The sequence below is a fragment of the Herpailurus yagouaroundi genome, unplaced genomic scaffold, assembly GCF_014898765.1.
Source record: "Herpailurus yagouaroundi ecotype Mexico unplaced genomic scaffold, PumYag 246, whole genome shotgun sequence".
In the NCBI taxonomy this organism is placed as follows: Eukaryota; Metazoa; Chordata; class Mammalia; order Carnivora; family Felidae; genus Herpailurus; species Herpailurus yagouaroundi.
In genome coordinates, this window is record NW_024412463.1 from 8,598,992 (window position 1) to 8,613,720 (window position 14,729).

Consider the following 14,729-nt stretch of genomic DNA (forward strand, 5'->3'; position numbering starts at 1 on the left):
CCCCCAGCAGATTTCAGCGCAATGCGCCATTGCGGGATGTATTAAACTATTAGGGAGGACATTGTTTCAGTAATATTCTCACATGAAAACAAAGTTGAAGGAGACAGCCCTTGTTAATAATTCCTCATTCCCTCACCGTCCTCCCCCCGCCCCCCCCTGAAATTAACATTATGGGCAAATCATTGTTTCCCTTTCTAAAAATCAGTAGTCTTGCCTAGAGAAAGAAGATGGAGACTGGGAGTTAGGTACTTCCGGCTGGGTCAGGGGGCATTTTTGCCTTTGAAAAGTCCTTCGAGGCATCTTGGTACAGGACAATTTGACAATACCACAGTGAGAATAAAGATAAAAAGAGAGTGCGTGTACTAGGGATGTAAGAAATGGGGGGGTCACGCTTGCCATGAAAAACATGCAAACAGACGGGAGCGTTCAATACACTCAGAATTTGCTTTTTCTGCCCGGACCCCAGATGGACCCTTCCCATGTGAAACAGAAGGAGCTAAATCTGCCCGCCTCTGTTCTCACTGGATGACAGCAGTTAACCTTACAAACACCTGAAGACACTAGTTTACAATTACTAGCTGGTTAGCAATCCCATTCCCTTTCTTAAACCTGGATTCAGTTGAAAACTTGTCTCAGTTTGGTTTCATGGGGGGGGGGGGGGGCATTGAGTCAAGGTCGCATAGTTTAATTCAGTTATGCGCCAAAAGCCCCCAGAACAAACCAATAAAGAGGCAGTTACTGATACCTACTATGCACCAAGCACCAGGCAAACAAAGATGAATTTTCTCACCTTTCAGAGGTACAAGGACTGCGCCTGAAGGCAGCTCTTTATGGAACATTCTAGAATTTCTTAGGTCACATAATCGGGGCTAAGGATGATGTCACACATACAAATGGACGGTTTAGTTTAGGATGCTCTTTATCCTTGAACCTCGAATTCAGAAGGATGGGCTGTTTTACCAGTTTTATGAATGGCTCGTTATCAATATGGATATACAGGCGGTTAATTGAGTAGCTCGCTCGCAGCTCTTAATTCCTGACACACCCTTCAATAAAGCTCTCTTTCCAGAGATTGCCATCGGTTGATAAACAAAAAGCCAGAAACCGACTTTTTAGCTCTGTGAATTTGTAATTTAAAGAAAAACCTTGCATAATTATTTCCCTTGCATCTTGCTGGGGAGTGCTTCTTCATGAGGCTAGTTAAGCAAAAATGATTTGACCATGTACCCTCTAGATAAATATTTTGATTAAAACTGGACATGGCTAGCATTTTTAAAAGGATGCAGCAGCCACTGTTTACCTTAGCTCGAGTCCAGTAGAAGATAGGACATCCTTGCAATAATTTACTTAAGGTTTTATTACTCTACAGACTGCCCTACGGTTTTTTAATTTTTAGAGCAAGGATTCTCCTCCCTTAGCGAGCCAGTCTGTAATGCACATGAGGCATTTAAACCAGAACTTCTCTTTTCTATTTTCTTTTTAAAAAGAGGAAACGACATTCCCAGTTTGCCTGCCTTGTAGAGGAAGCCATAGGTAATCTCTGAGGACGTTAAATTTAGCCCGTGGAAGTGACATACAGGGGAATTCTTCGTGTGAGTCTAGAAACCTTATTTTTATCTCCTTCAACTGAGCCTCCTTTTTTCTTTTTCCTCACTGCGGTATTGCAACAAAAGCGGTTTCCTTCTTCACTAGGAATTCCCTATGAAATGGTGACATCCATCCACTAAAGGGTGTTCTGCGTGGTGCAGGGGCCTTCTCCTCGCTCCCGTAAATGTGCGCTTTGTTAGGGCTGGGCTAAGCTATGAGATTTGCCTTAACTATCCGCAGACTGCCGTGCTGGTTACATTTTGAGAGTAAGGTGTACTATTAATCTGACCTTCAGAAATTACAGAGGTCAAGTGCGGATTTTCCTAACTCAAAGCTAACTCTTCCTTACATTTAGTGCCAGGGCAGGGGTGGGGGGGGGGGGGGCGGGGGGAAGGAGTGCCATTAACACTGGTTGAGCTAATAAGCTAATCAATTAAAAAACTCTGTAGAACGCTTAGCCGTCCTGCCCTTCCTACCTTCAAGGAGAAATTCCTACCACTTATGAAGATTGGGTTTTGTTTTGTTTTGTTGGGTTTTGTTTGGGTTTTGGAGGTGTAGTGAGTTTTGTTCTTTTAATTTTTTTTTCTTTTTTTCTTTTTTTGTTTTTTTTTTTTGCTGTCTCACAGTTCAGACATAGTTTTAATTGATGACAGTTATCAGGAACGAGTCTATATAAATAAAAACATTTCCTAGGTAGTTTCCCTGACCTCAAGAAGGGAGGAAATTAATCCTGCACCAGGAAATCATGGGCAAAAATCACCCGTATCTCTGCCTTTGTGTGTTCAGATACAACACGGTGAAAGATTGAGATCTGGGAGAATCCAGGAGCCTTATGCGCGGCTCTGTTCTCCAAAGAATTGTGAGATAAATCACTGCTTTATCTCCCTGATGCATGTACATTTAGTGAAAGCACAAGAAAATAATTATCCGTCCCTTCTGTATACCCTACCGGAGAGTCTCCAGAGGGCTCGGCTAATCCTGTGGCAGAGGTGTGGTGTTCTTTCCTCCACGGCCTGCAGTCTCAGTGGACATTGCAACTTAGCCAGAAAGGCGGCTAAGAATTAACGGGAGGATGGTGACCGTTTGTTTAGGAATGTAGAGAGGCTGTGTGGGGTTTTTGGGAAATTGCGGTGCCTTGCAGATTAGGTGAGCTTTCAATCTCTCTTTAAAAGGGGCGGCGAAGAGGACCCGCAGGCTGCCAGGAGCAACAGCGATGGGTAGGCACATTCAAAACCACAACAACTTTGTAACAAACAAACAAACATGAAGATCATCCTGGGAAACTGAGGGCAGAGCCCCGGGGAGAAAACAAAACTCATCTCAGGGCCATCAGCCATCTTGGTATACATGTTTGCACATGACACATAATCTCTTCACATTTCAGAGCAAGTGCAGTGCAAAACATAATTTTTTTTTTTTTTCTGGCCATCCTTTAAATGTAATTAAATCCAGGTGGGGGAAAGTTAACAGATTTCAGCTTTAGACGATCAGTTTAAGATTTCGAGTATTGATGTTTTTCCATATGGTTTCTGTTTCTCCACCCACCCCACCCCCTAGCTCTCCATTTGAATTGGCTACTCGTTTTTAAAACTAGACTAAATTCCATCCACCCGCTGCTTGGTCTGATGTTAAAATTTCAGACTTTTTGGAGAGGAAAAAAAAAAAATCTTTTTCCTCTATTAAGATACATGGTGCTGCACCGTCTATGATTTGGGGAGGGGGGAAAAAAACGCCTCGGCACCTTGAGGAGGTCATGGTTAAGAATGGTCTCGAAAAGCCTCTGATCTTTTAAAACTTCTCAAATGTATGTTAACCAGAGGCACTTTGCGTTAGCCAGTGGATAGGTAATTCACGATGGCATCCGCTTTTTTTTTTTTTTTTCCCCATTCATTATCAGTTTTGTTTTTCTTCACTTCCTACATCCCCGCTGCCCATCACACGCCGACGTGCACACGCATGCCAGGTAGCCATCGCAGCTCAGCTATTTCTCATGAGAACACGCGGAGCCGACTGACCCAGCCTAGGGCATCTCAAAGAAATAGCTTCTGTGGCCGGGGGTGGGGCGGGGCAAAGGATACCGGGGGTGGACAAAGTGACTTACACATGTCTGTTCATCTGTTTCTTTTAGAATGTATTATCCCTAGATGGTGGCTACAGTTTCTCCTCTTCCCGGCTATGCTATCCCACTTTGCATGCTGGAATTGCCTGGTCTTAGGAACCTCTAATAAGAATACTATTCTGTTGTGGGGGGGAGGGGGATGGGGCCCTACCACCTAACCTCTAAAGATAACTCAAAACAAAACAAAACAAAAAAAAAAACAAAAAAAAGCACAAAAACCCACAAAACTACAAAAAAAATGGAATGAAATCCTTAATTGGCAAAAATGTAGTGTAACAGCAATCAAAAAAAGGCATCTACATAAAAGTGACTAATTGACAGTTTACTGTACCAAAAGTTGGCATCTGAGAACTATGACAAGCCCATATTGACCCCCCCCGACTCTGTACTAGATGCTGTGCTAGACCCCTGAACCCTACTAACACCTGCCTGCACTTCTATCTGTGACTCTGTTCTGCAAGTAAATATAAGTATTAACATACGTGATAAATAAAAATTCTCTGCATGTTTCAGCAAATCCCTGTATCCTGCGTCTGTCTTCTGTCTTTCTTCTTTTGTCTGTCCTTTCCCACAAATGCACAAAGAGAAAGGTGTAGGACCAAAAGAAACTTCGTATAGCATAGCCTTCCCCCACCACTTGGTTAGCTGAAGGGGGGGAGGGAAGGGACTTTTAAAACAAAACCCCAGGCGATAGGCTTCATGGACATGCTGGGGGAGGGAGGGGGCCACGTCCCAAAAGCATTTCCAGCCCCACCCAGTGTTTTAGTCCATCAGATCAAAATTGTAGCGGTTGATACATAACTTGGCTTTGTTAAGTAGTTTAGAGACATCTGAGGAATTCTCTCTGAATTTCACCATCAACGTTAAATTCATTAAGCGATAGTAAAAATGATGATAAACCTGCCAGCCCCAGTATAATGTCTCCATCTACATAGTAATTGCTTCAATGGAAGAATTTTATGTTTTAGTATTACACACCCGAATTAGATTTTAGATTTCTCTTTTAGCTGTTTTATACTTGATCTACTCCCACACCTATTCACATACGTAGATGAATACTGAACACGTTCTCAAAATATCCGTATTTAAGACTGGAAGTTTTCCAATTATCATACTACTACTTAGACCAAAATATCAAACTGAATGAAAGAACCTCCTTTCTGGAAGTACTTTCCGCTTGCTCCATGTACATCTGGGTAGTTAATACCCGGACATCTCTAATTTTAACCACTGTGGGACCTTGAAAGCTAGGGTGACGTAATGGCTCTCATTACCATGGAGATGGAGCCTGTTTTTAATGAATGGGATTTGTCCTGTGGGGTTCTAGGTAAACCTGGGCCTGTGTGCGAACATTAGGGGCAAACACGCATCCTTTCAACATTTCTGACGTCTACGTAACTGACTCAGACTCTAGCACCAAGTCTGGACATGGTTCCCGATTTCAGAAATGAGCTTCACGGGTGCACACACACGAGCAGAAAGGTCCCACAGGGCTCAGGGCTCCCGTCCCTTTCCATGGAGGGTGGCGGCAGCAAGCAGGAGTCTGGGGGCCCGGGGCACCCTTGCCATCGGGGTGTGGGTGCCACGCTCCTGGTTTGCAGGACCCCTCTTGCTGTCCTGCCTGTTCCTCAAATTCGCCGGACTCCCAGCACTTGTAAGTGGCCGTGAGGGGGTTCCTGGTACGGTCTTTTACCCCCAGCCTCCCCCACTGATGATGAGAACACCCGTAAACCAGCTTTTTAGTCTGACGTTAAAAGCAGTTGCTCCAAAGCCAGTTTAACAGACAGCGGGCTGACCCTGCCTGGGAAACGGAAATGAAGTCGGGAAGTGTGGACCCACCCCTCAGATCAATAGGCAGATCTTTATTTTGGTAAGAATGAAATACTTAATGCTAGCTATTACAGCTCCTTGAAAAAAGTCACGAGCGGGATCTTCGGAGGCGGGGGCAGAGCTGTTGGCAGGCGAGCACACGGCTGCCCCCCTCCCCCTTCGAGAGCGCTCTTCTCCACTCCGCACTCCTAACCATGCTGCCAGGCTGCGGTTGCTGTCACTCCCCCTCCGCGTCTTCCCTACACTAACACACTGTCGCGTTCTGCTCCTGAGGGGCCACGGGTTTAATTTCTACCTCCATGCTGGGACTCCTGGTGAAATCAACCAAGTGAAAGCGTCAAAAATGAGGAATTTTGACATTTTCTTTACAAATTATACACAGCAAGGAAAAGTGAGCCCCGTCCCCTCTCCTGCCTCCATGGCACACTTTTCAGCCTCAGTTTCCTCTGGGAGGGGGGAGCACCTTAACCTCCCCGTGACCGTGCTGTCTTGTCCCGGGGCTCAGTACACCGTACGTATGTCCTGAATATTGGTTCCACGCCCCCCACCCAACACCACCACAAGGTTGAGGCAATGGGTGTATTAAGATTTATACCCCAAGCAAGAGGTCCTTTTTATCCCCTGAAGACACAAACTCTAGAATGTTCTTTGGTCGTGTCTCCAATGAAGGACAGTTGCCGGAAGACCCCTACAGCACTTGAATTGATGTAAGTGGGTGTAAACATTCCTCCGGGGGACCCCAGAAGCCAAAGGGTGTGACCTTTACTTATGGTCCCAGTGACCCTGAATAAAGATCACCATGTCCTATATGACTTACATTCGGGTCACAATTAAAAGGCCACTAAACCTCTAACCTCCAACCCCCCCACCCCAGCACACGAGTCCCAGACCATACAGACTTCTGGGGGGCAGAATCTCATTTTATCCCTATTTACATTGAGGGACCAATGTATATTATCACCTAGGAATGTCGTTGCCAGCTGACTGACATGATGACTTAATAAAAATGGCCTCAAAGCCTCAGAATCTGTAATCTCACCATCTGCACTCACTGGTTCTCTATACTAAGCCAGTGACCAAGTAAGCCCCAAGAAGAACCATGAAACTTTTTCTCCTCCCTAGTATGTGATTGACATCACCCTCTTCCCCCCAGCACAAACACACACACACACGCACGCACGCACACACAGGGATGTTGATAAGGGTCAGGAGGAGCCTTTTAGGAAGTGTTGGGGTGCAATGGGGGCTTCAAAAAAAAAAAACTGGAACCACATCTGAAATAGTCCATGAACCAGGTCTGACTTCTGGTACAGTAGCCTTGATTCTTATCTCGATGCCAATCTGCTAATCTGCCCCAATCGGGCATGTCCTCGGGACACATTTGGGAGGTTATAATTTGAAACCACCTTTATTCAGGAACCTCCACTCTGTACAGATCTGAATCCGCAGGTCTTTCAAGAACAGAATACTATGCTTTTAGTTGGAATATCTTGACTAAAGGGACGCTGTTTGCCAATGTGATGCAATATGATTTCTTTTTCTTTTCAATCCCACTGTAGTGAGAAGGCAACCAAAGTGCAGGACATCAAAAACAACCTGAAAGAGGCCATCGAAGTATGTGTTTGGGTCCTTTGTCTCGTTCTTCTCTTAGCTCACCTTTCAGATAGTGCTGTCCCCCTGACTGCTTTGCTAAATCATTTTCAGACCATCGTGGCCGCCATGAGCAACCTGGTCCCCCCCGTGGAGCTGGCCAACCCTGAGAACCAGTTCAGAGTGGACTACATTCTGAGCGTGATGAACGTGCCCGACTTTGATTTCCCTCCCGTAAGCTAAGCTCTTGAATCATTCCTTTGCCCCCTCCCCTGTACAGTGGGCGGCACAGGGTGATGAGCTCTGGTGACCGGTCACCTGTGCATCGCAAATCGGCACACCTGTGTCAGAGCCACAGTTCGGGCCGGACACATTTCTGTGATGCTGATTCTTACAAAAAAGTGAGTTCCGTTAGGGCTCAAAATCCTAATCATTAGGGCTTTGCTCAAGATGGGTGAGTTGAATTCTGTCACCCCTTGTAAATCTTCCCCCCCCGCCCCACAAGTAAGCATCACACTTCATTCTCACGACGTTAGATTGTAGGTTTTTATAAAGGAAAACGTCGTGAGCTGCGGCAGCCTGAATTATTCCCTCGTACACGTCTTGTGACAAACAAAACTGTATGTTAACTATGGCACACAAATGCTAATTGTCCAGTTAAAGGAAAGTATCCAAAGATACCAAGGAATGCAGAAGTGAAGTGCGAGCCCTGGGTTTTATAAATGGAAGACCTTCTCCTTTTAAACAGTTTACTATTTGACCTTTATGAAGGTTTTTTTTTTTTTTTTTTTTTTATTTTTCTGTAAAATCAGTGCTTGCCTTGGGGCAGATGAAACCTTTTCTCTTTCTTTTCTTTTTTTTTTTTTTTTTTCCTTTGAAAAAAAGAAAAGAAAGGACTTTCACCTAAATTATAACCTGGGAGAGTTTCTTCTGCCCATCCTGGTTGATGTGCAGGACCCTGTTTACAAAGGTTCTCTGTTCCATAAAGAACTATTTTTAGGGAACACAGAAGGAGCCATACCCAAACATGTTTTGACCCCTCTGTAGGGGAAGAGTAGTTTATAAGAGGGGGACGGGAAACAAGATGGGAAGATGCACCAGTTTATAAGGCCCAGAAGGAAAAGACTTGTCTACAGTTAGAACAATGAGTTATTGTTGTCTTTTGTCAGGCTTTCCTGGGAATTTGTGTTTGTGTATTTTAAATGGGCTTGGCTGCAAACTTACGCTAGCAGGGAAGCAGTATTAAGAAGTATGGCTAGGTGAATTTTTTTTTTAAATAAATGCGTGTTTGAAGAACAACATACATAATGCGTGTTTCTAATAGAGGAGAAAAATGGTAGCCTGCTGAAAACGCACCAGAACCGTAACCTTTTATCAGTCGTGCCGGCATCTGAGCTTTGTGTCCCCTGCCTGCTTTTAGTCCTTCTCTTGGCTGAATTCACACTGAAGAAAAACCCTCTCTTGCCTTGTAAGGGAAGACTGCCCCCACAGAATTAAAAATGTGTTCAAATGACACGTGAATCCTAACCGATTGCAATTTAAAACGACACAGTTTATTTGCTCCTTTGTGCCCATTAGGACCCTTCCCAAAGGACAGGCACTGACAGGGCCACGTTTGCCAGTGGTTCCCAACCATATGACTTTTTTGGTAAAATTCAGATTTTCCTGGAAGGGAACTTCATCCCAAGCACATCTTACAAATGAAATATCTTGTTTTCACAACACTAAATCATTTCTTGGCATATTCTCCTAATGCACATTAATGTATATCTTTCCCATATAAGCAATTGTGTAAAGAAGCAAAATTATTCGGTAGGTGACTATGTCCCGCACCACCCTCCCCCCCCCCCGCCCCCCCCCCCAAAAAAAACCTCACCTAGGAGAACTACCCAAGACCCGTAATTCACAAGAAGAGACAGCAGGAATTAATTACTCTGGCTTTTAATTACGTTTCGCAAATTGAGTGAAAACCCTTTTGAGCATGAAGTCGTTAACTTGGCTCTCAACTGGGAATCCCACCCCGTGCCGGTCACACCGTGGACCGTGGTGCGGGCGCTAGGGGGGCGGCGCGGTGACGGCCTGGGCACAAGCTCATCGGTGCTCTCTCTCGTGTGTCTCAGGAGTTCTACGAGCACGCCAAGGCTCTGTGGGAGGACGAAGGAGTGCGTGCCTGCTATGAGCGCTCCAACGAGTACCAGCTGATTGACTGCGCCCAGTAGTGAGTAACCTCTCTCCTGCCTCCGCACACGGGACGGGCACGCCTTGAGAAAGTGCTAGAAGCCTCTACTCCCGCTTGTCAAGTTCTTTGCGGAAGAGTTGCGTTCACAGAGGCCAGCCAGTCATTCTCACCTGCACTTAGAAAGTTCTAGTTGGAGTCATTTGTTCTATAAAGCCCTTAATTACACTTTTTTAGTGCAGCGACATTATTTTATATAAACAATTAGTGCCTTTTAGAGCAAAATGATAATTACTTGCAAAAAGGTGACGCTCGGAATTAATTAGCTTGAGGTAATTAATTGGATTGACCTCCAAGCTTTTAGAAAGAGCGGGCAGCTCTCGTACCTTGAATAATGTAAAAATGCTGTATTTTATTGCTATAATTTAAAAACCTAGGGAAATGGTGAGGACAAAAACATACCTCCCCCCTCCTCGGTAGCTAGCGGTTGCCTTGCTGTTTCTGCCATCAGGTAAGTGACTACAGTTAGTCGAGTTAGGTTTTGTGTTGAATTCCATGTCCTACCCTTATCCATCCACACTGGGCTTCGATTCAAGGATGCTTCCCCCTATGGGGGGGGGGGGTGCTTCTCTGTCCCCCCTTCCAGTGGACATCATAACACATACCTGGAAAGTTGCCTTTTAAATAGCTTACCACCTCCCTCATCCTGTACATGTTAGATAGCGAATACGTGATGGTCAGAGCCGTAAAAAAAATTCTTAACATTGCTTGTTGGCTGCTGTTGCACAAACATGCTGAGGGGTCGCAGTTAAAATATTCGGAAGCTGGAGTGTCTTGTGACCGGGCAGGTGGGGGGTGGGGGAGGCAAAAGACATTTGTGGGGTTTCAACCTTTCTTCTATAGGTAGCTGAAACTCAGAAATGGCTTTGCTATTATGTAGAAAATACTAAGTACTCAGGACCAGGTTCCAGGCTGGCTCACCAGAAGCTGAAATTGCATTACTGAGGAATTTATTGTGAATACCAGTTGAATAAATAGGAGGCAGGAAGAGGTAGCAGCAAACAAACAGCAAGTTCCCTAGAATCCTGTTATCTGCAAATCACAGAGGCATTTGGTAGGGTCTGTGAAACCTATCAATTTATCTTTCCCTGGTCCCGCCTTCCCATAGGAAGTGCACAGTGGATTATTTCCACTTGTCACATAGAGGGCTTTTTCATGGCTGGGTATGCAGGCAAATCTGTGTATTTTCTCAAGGACAGAAAAACAGTCCATCTTGGCCAGTCCCTGTGACCCCAACCCCCTACCACTTCTTCAACAAAGTCCCTGATTTTCTCAAAAGTTTGAACTGAAAGCTGGAAGTGCTAATTATAGTAACTCAAAACAAATGGAAATCCTGGAATTGTTTGCGTTTTGTATTTTGGATCCAAGTCAGAAGTACAGGTACAACATGAGGAGGGTTTAACCCTCCCAGCTTTCAGTGTTCTGGAAGGGGGAGGGCATGACAGTTTCATTAACAGTCATTTAGCCAGCATTTTTTTTGTTTTTTATTTCACACCATTTAAAAGTTTTCTTTTAAAGCAACGTTAAACTGCTCCTGCAAGTTTATCAGAAAATGGCAACATTTGCACCGTTTATGGAAAGTTTTAAGGAAACTGGTGGGGGGGGTGGGGGTTGTGGAATGAACATGGCTTAAAACTTTTAAAATGTCTTCCCTGGCGGGATGATTGGAACAGCCCTCTGTGCACACTGACCAGCATGTTTCTGGTTGAACTGCCTTTACGTTCAGGTTGCCATACGGGTACCTTGACTATTTCTTAAGCTGCCTATTTTTATTTGTTGAGCTGGGGTTTGGCTGGCCCGGCTCCAGATGTCTCTCTCACAAGATTTGGTGCTGATGATCTATTTATAGAACTGTGGTTCTGTTGCCATGGCAACGTGCTGGAGGCCAGGGCGGCTGGGGAGCTATTTCTGGACTGGTGCTCTAATGTAGGACTGATTGGGCAAGTTAGTATATCCTCTAAGCCAGACTAACTCTAAAGTGGTAAAAAGGAAGGGGGGGAAAAAAACTTACAGAATTTTGTTAAGTAGATTTTTCTCTCTCTCGGGGATTTTCTTTTCTGATTAGCCCACTTTTAAAACAAATTCCAAGCCCCCTTGCCTCCCCCCCCCCCCCAAAATAACCCCCTGGTTTTAAACTTAATTTTCCATATTAATTAGATGACCCCAATCTTTCCAAAGTTAGTTTTCCTGATGGTGTGCCCAGTGAAGCAACACGGGCAGGACCATCCTTGCTTTGGGAAGAAAGTTATGGCCACTGCCTGCTCCTCGCGGAGAGCCTCCTTAGCGTGCATGATGGGCTCTGGGGCTCTGAGCCCCTCTTCTGTGCAGGACCCTTGCCATGGGAAGATCCATAACCTGGATGGCTGTGAGGTTTCTGAAAAACGCAAAGTCCCCTATCTGGAGTGTTGTATTTCATGGACCCAACAGAACGGAAGGGCACTGTGTGCTTATTTCCTGTTCGGTGTGGTTAGGGCAGAAAGGGGCCCTTTGTGTCCGCCTCCTTTGTTCTCTTTTAATAAGCGAGATTCTTAAAAAGTAGGAGGAAGGGATACCCATTCTGAGTAATTCAAACAATCTCATTTTCATGAGTCCCTGGAGGGGAAAATCCTTGCTGCTTTTAAGTGTGCCATTTTACTCTTTACCCAAAAACAGTGGAATGAAGTGGGGCAGCATACAGTTTTGGAATTACTTGTCATTTTAGTCAAGGCCAGATAACTTGAAAATTTTAAATTTTTAGTCCTTATCAACAGCACAAGCTCAGATAGGCCTGATTTCAGGCCCTCTGCCGGTTGCCGGGCGCGGAACTGAGACCAGAGCCAGCCCTGCGCTCGTCCCGTGCTCTCCCTGTAGGCCGGGCCCGCCCCCCCCAGCGAGAGTCCATTTTCCCGGTCCCTAGATCTACCAGCCAGATAGGGTGACCTTAAACGCTGCCTGCGCTAACCCCTCATAGGCATCGAGGCCTAAGCGTGAACGACAAAGCCCCCACTGACTTCCTGCGCCTAACCACGACACCGTCGTTTCCACTGAGCTCAACTAACTGTACAGCGAGGCGGGAATTGCGGGCAAATGCGGCATGAGCTCTTGGAACACCCCGGTGTGTCTGTCTTTTCCTCCCAGCTTCCTGGACAAGATCGATGTCATCAAGCAGGCTGACTACGTGCCCAGCGACCAGGTACGCAGAGTCCTCAGAATCAGAGGACCTGGAGCCCCCTTTCCAAGCTCGTCAGGATCTCTGCGCCCAGTGGGCGGTTGTTAAATATTCCAGTTGGATTCGGTGAGATCCACTGACCCGGGTTTTGTTTTTAGGATCTGCTTCGCTGCCGCGTCCTGACTTCTGGAATCTTTGAGACCAAGTTCCAGGTGGACAAAGTCAACTTCCAGTAAGTGAACGATCCCCTTCCCAGAAGGGACGCGTTTCCTTCTGTCCCGCCAGCAGCAGAGTGGCGGGACGGTGTCAGCCCTGTGGGGTGACCGGGTGTCCTCTGTCTCCCGCAGCATGTTCGACGTGGGTGGCCAGCGTGACGAGCGCCGCAAATGGATCCAGTGCTTCAACGGTACGCAGGCCGCGAGGAGCTCTGCGCTGGGGACACCCTGCTCTCTTGACTGTTAAAGGTCATTCTCGCCTCTAACCCACACTGCTTCTGCTTTCTTGGGCCGCAGATGTGACTGCCATTATCTTCGTGGTGGCCAGCAGCAGCTACAACATGGTCATTCGGGAGGACAATCAGACCAACCGCCTGCAGGAGGCTCTGAACCTCTTCAAGAGCATCTGGAACAACAGGTGTGTGGTGCCCCCCGGCTTCTCCCGGTTCTCTCACCCCGGGGTCCTGTCCCCGATCTCCAGGCCCCGTGCAAGCGCGTCAACCCCTTAGTGCGTCCTTTTCCTGGACCTTAAACCTGCACCCTCTCTGCCAGATGGCTGCGCACCATCTCCGTGATCCTGTTCCTCAACAAGCAAGACCTGCTCGCTGAGAAAGTCCTCGCTGGAAAATCGAAAATTGAGGACTACTTTCCAGAATTTGCTCGCTACACTACTCCCGAGGATGGTACGTACGACCTCCTGCCGAGGGCCGGGCCCTCCTCGGGTTCACGGGGCCTGTATGCTCCTGAATATGCCGGACGTGTCCGTTCCCGGAGGGTTTTCATGCCAGTGGAGTTTATGAGTCCCCTCAATGAACAACCTCTAGAAGAAAGGAAGCCTCTCTGCGTTCCCGCCCCCAGACTCTAAGGGAGCTTGTAGGGAAGCAAGAGAAGCTTCTTTCTGCCTATTTGCCCATGGAGAAATGAAGGGGCCCCGGTGATGCCAGCTCTCTGGCTCTGCTCGCTGAATGACCTTACCCCGATTTTTCTGTTCTTCGTAGCTACTCCCGAGCCCGGAGAGGACCCACGCGTGACCCGGGCCAAGTACTTCATCCGCGACGAATTTCTGGTGAGTAGAGACCCTTCTCTGGTTCTCTCTTGTTCTTTTTCTCAGCGGTGTGAATTGACTGACTTAAATGTGGGGACTGACCTCTCCAGTTCCCTTTTGTTTCACCAAGGACCGGTGTGAACTTCAGCGGAACCTCGGTAGCCGGTCGATAGTCTGTCATAGGTGCCCCGCGGGCGACGGTGTGGTCTGACTGTGTCGTCTTGTGTTTGTGCCACAGAGAATCAGCACTGCCAGTGGAGACGGGCGTCACTACTGCTATCCCCACTTCACTTGCGCCGTGGACACCGAGAACATCCGCCGTGTGTTCAACGACTGCCGTGACATCATTCAGCGCATGCACCTTCGTCAGTACGAGCTGCTCTGAGAAGGGAACACCCAAATTTAAGTCAAGCCTTAAGCACAATTAATTAAGAGTGAAACGTAATTGTACACGCAGTTGATCACCCACCATAGGGCATGATTAACAACGCAGCCTTTCCTTTTCCCCCCAAGTGATTTTGCGAAACCCCCTCTTCCCGTCAGCTTGCTTAAATATTCCAAATTTAGAAAGCTTAAGGCGGCCTACAGAGAAAAAGAAAAAAAAAACAAAGGCCACAAAAGTTCCCTCTCTTTCAGTAAATAAAATAACAGCAGCAAACAGAAATAATGAAATAAAAGAAATAAATGAAATAAAAGAAATAAATGAAATAAATGAAATAAATATTGTCTTGTGCAGCATTAAAAAAAATCAAAATAAAAATTAAATGTGAGCAAAAGGATGTGGGTCCTGCCAGTTATTTACGGTTTCGAGCAAAAGCCCCCTCGTTCGTGGTCTTAACCACGTATCAGAAGTCGTTAACCTAACGTGGGTTTCTGAAAACAATTTGCAGATAAAGTCCACCCCTGCCCTGGACCCAAGCCCGGGCCCCACACAAAACCATTAGCCAGTGTAAAGAATT

At 46.4% G+C, this 14,729-nt stretch overlaps 2 protein-coding genes across 5 annotated transcripts in view; both read left to right on the top strand.

The window, feature by feature from the left end:
- LOC121019944 (neuroendocrine secretory protein 55) overlaps positions 1 to 7,131 on the top strand; it is a 61,958-nt gene extending 54,827 nt beyond the window's left edge. The window contains exons 3-4 of the mRNA XM_040459776.1: positions 1,488 to 1,592; positions 7,096 to 7,131. The gene's annotated coding sequence lies outside the window, so the exon portion shown is untranslated. The remainder of the gene's footprint in view (positions 1 to 1,487; positions 1,593 to 7,095) is intronic.
- LOC121019943 (guanine nucleotide-binding protein G(s) subunit alpha) overlaps positions 1 to 14,418 on the top strand; it is a 14,989-nt gene extending 571 nt beyond the window's left edge. The window contains exons 2-12 of one of the 4 annotated variants that reach the window (XM_040459772.1): positions 2,760 to 2,804; positions 7,093 to 7,150; positions 7,241 to 7,360; positions 9,247 to 9,344; positions 12,480 to 12,534; positions 12,669 to 12,742; positions 12,858 to 12,916; positions 13,023 to 13,143; positions 13,278 to 13,408; positions 13,724 to 13,791; positions 14,009 to 14,418. In XM_040459772.1, the coding sequence (XP_040315706.1) occupies positions 2,760 to 2,804; positions 7,093 to 7,150; positions 7,241 to 7,360; positions 9,247 to 9,344; positions 12,480 to 12,534; positions 12,669 to 12,742; positions 12,858 to 12,916; positions 13,023 to 13,143; positions 13,278 to 13,408; positions 13,724 to 13,791; positions 14,009 to 14,155 (976 nt within the window). In that variant the 3' untranslated portion in view covers positions 14,156 to 14,418. The remainder of the gene's footprint in view (positions 1 to 2,759; positions 2,805 to 7,092; positions 7,151 to 7,240; positions 7,361 to 9,246; positions 9,345 to 12,479; positions 12,535 to 12,668; positions 12,743 to 12,857; positions 12,917 to 13,022; positions 13,144 to 13,277; positions 13,409 to 13,723; positions 13,792 to 14,008) is intronic. The other 3 variants (XM_040459773.1, XM_040459774.1, XM_040459775.1) reach the window with 3 other exon arrangements.
- The last annotated feature ends 311 nt before the right edge of the window (positions 14,419 to 14,729 follow it).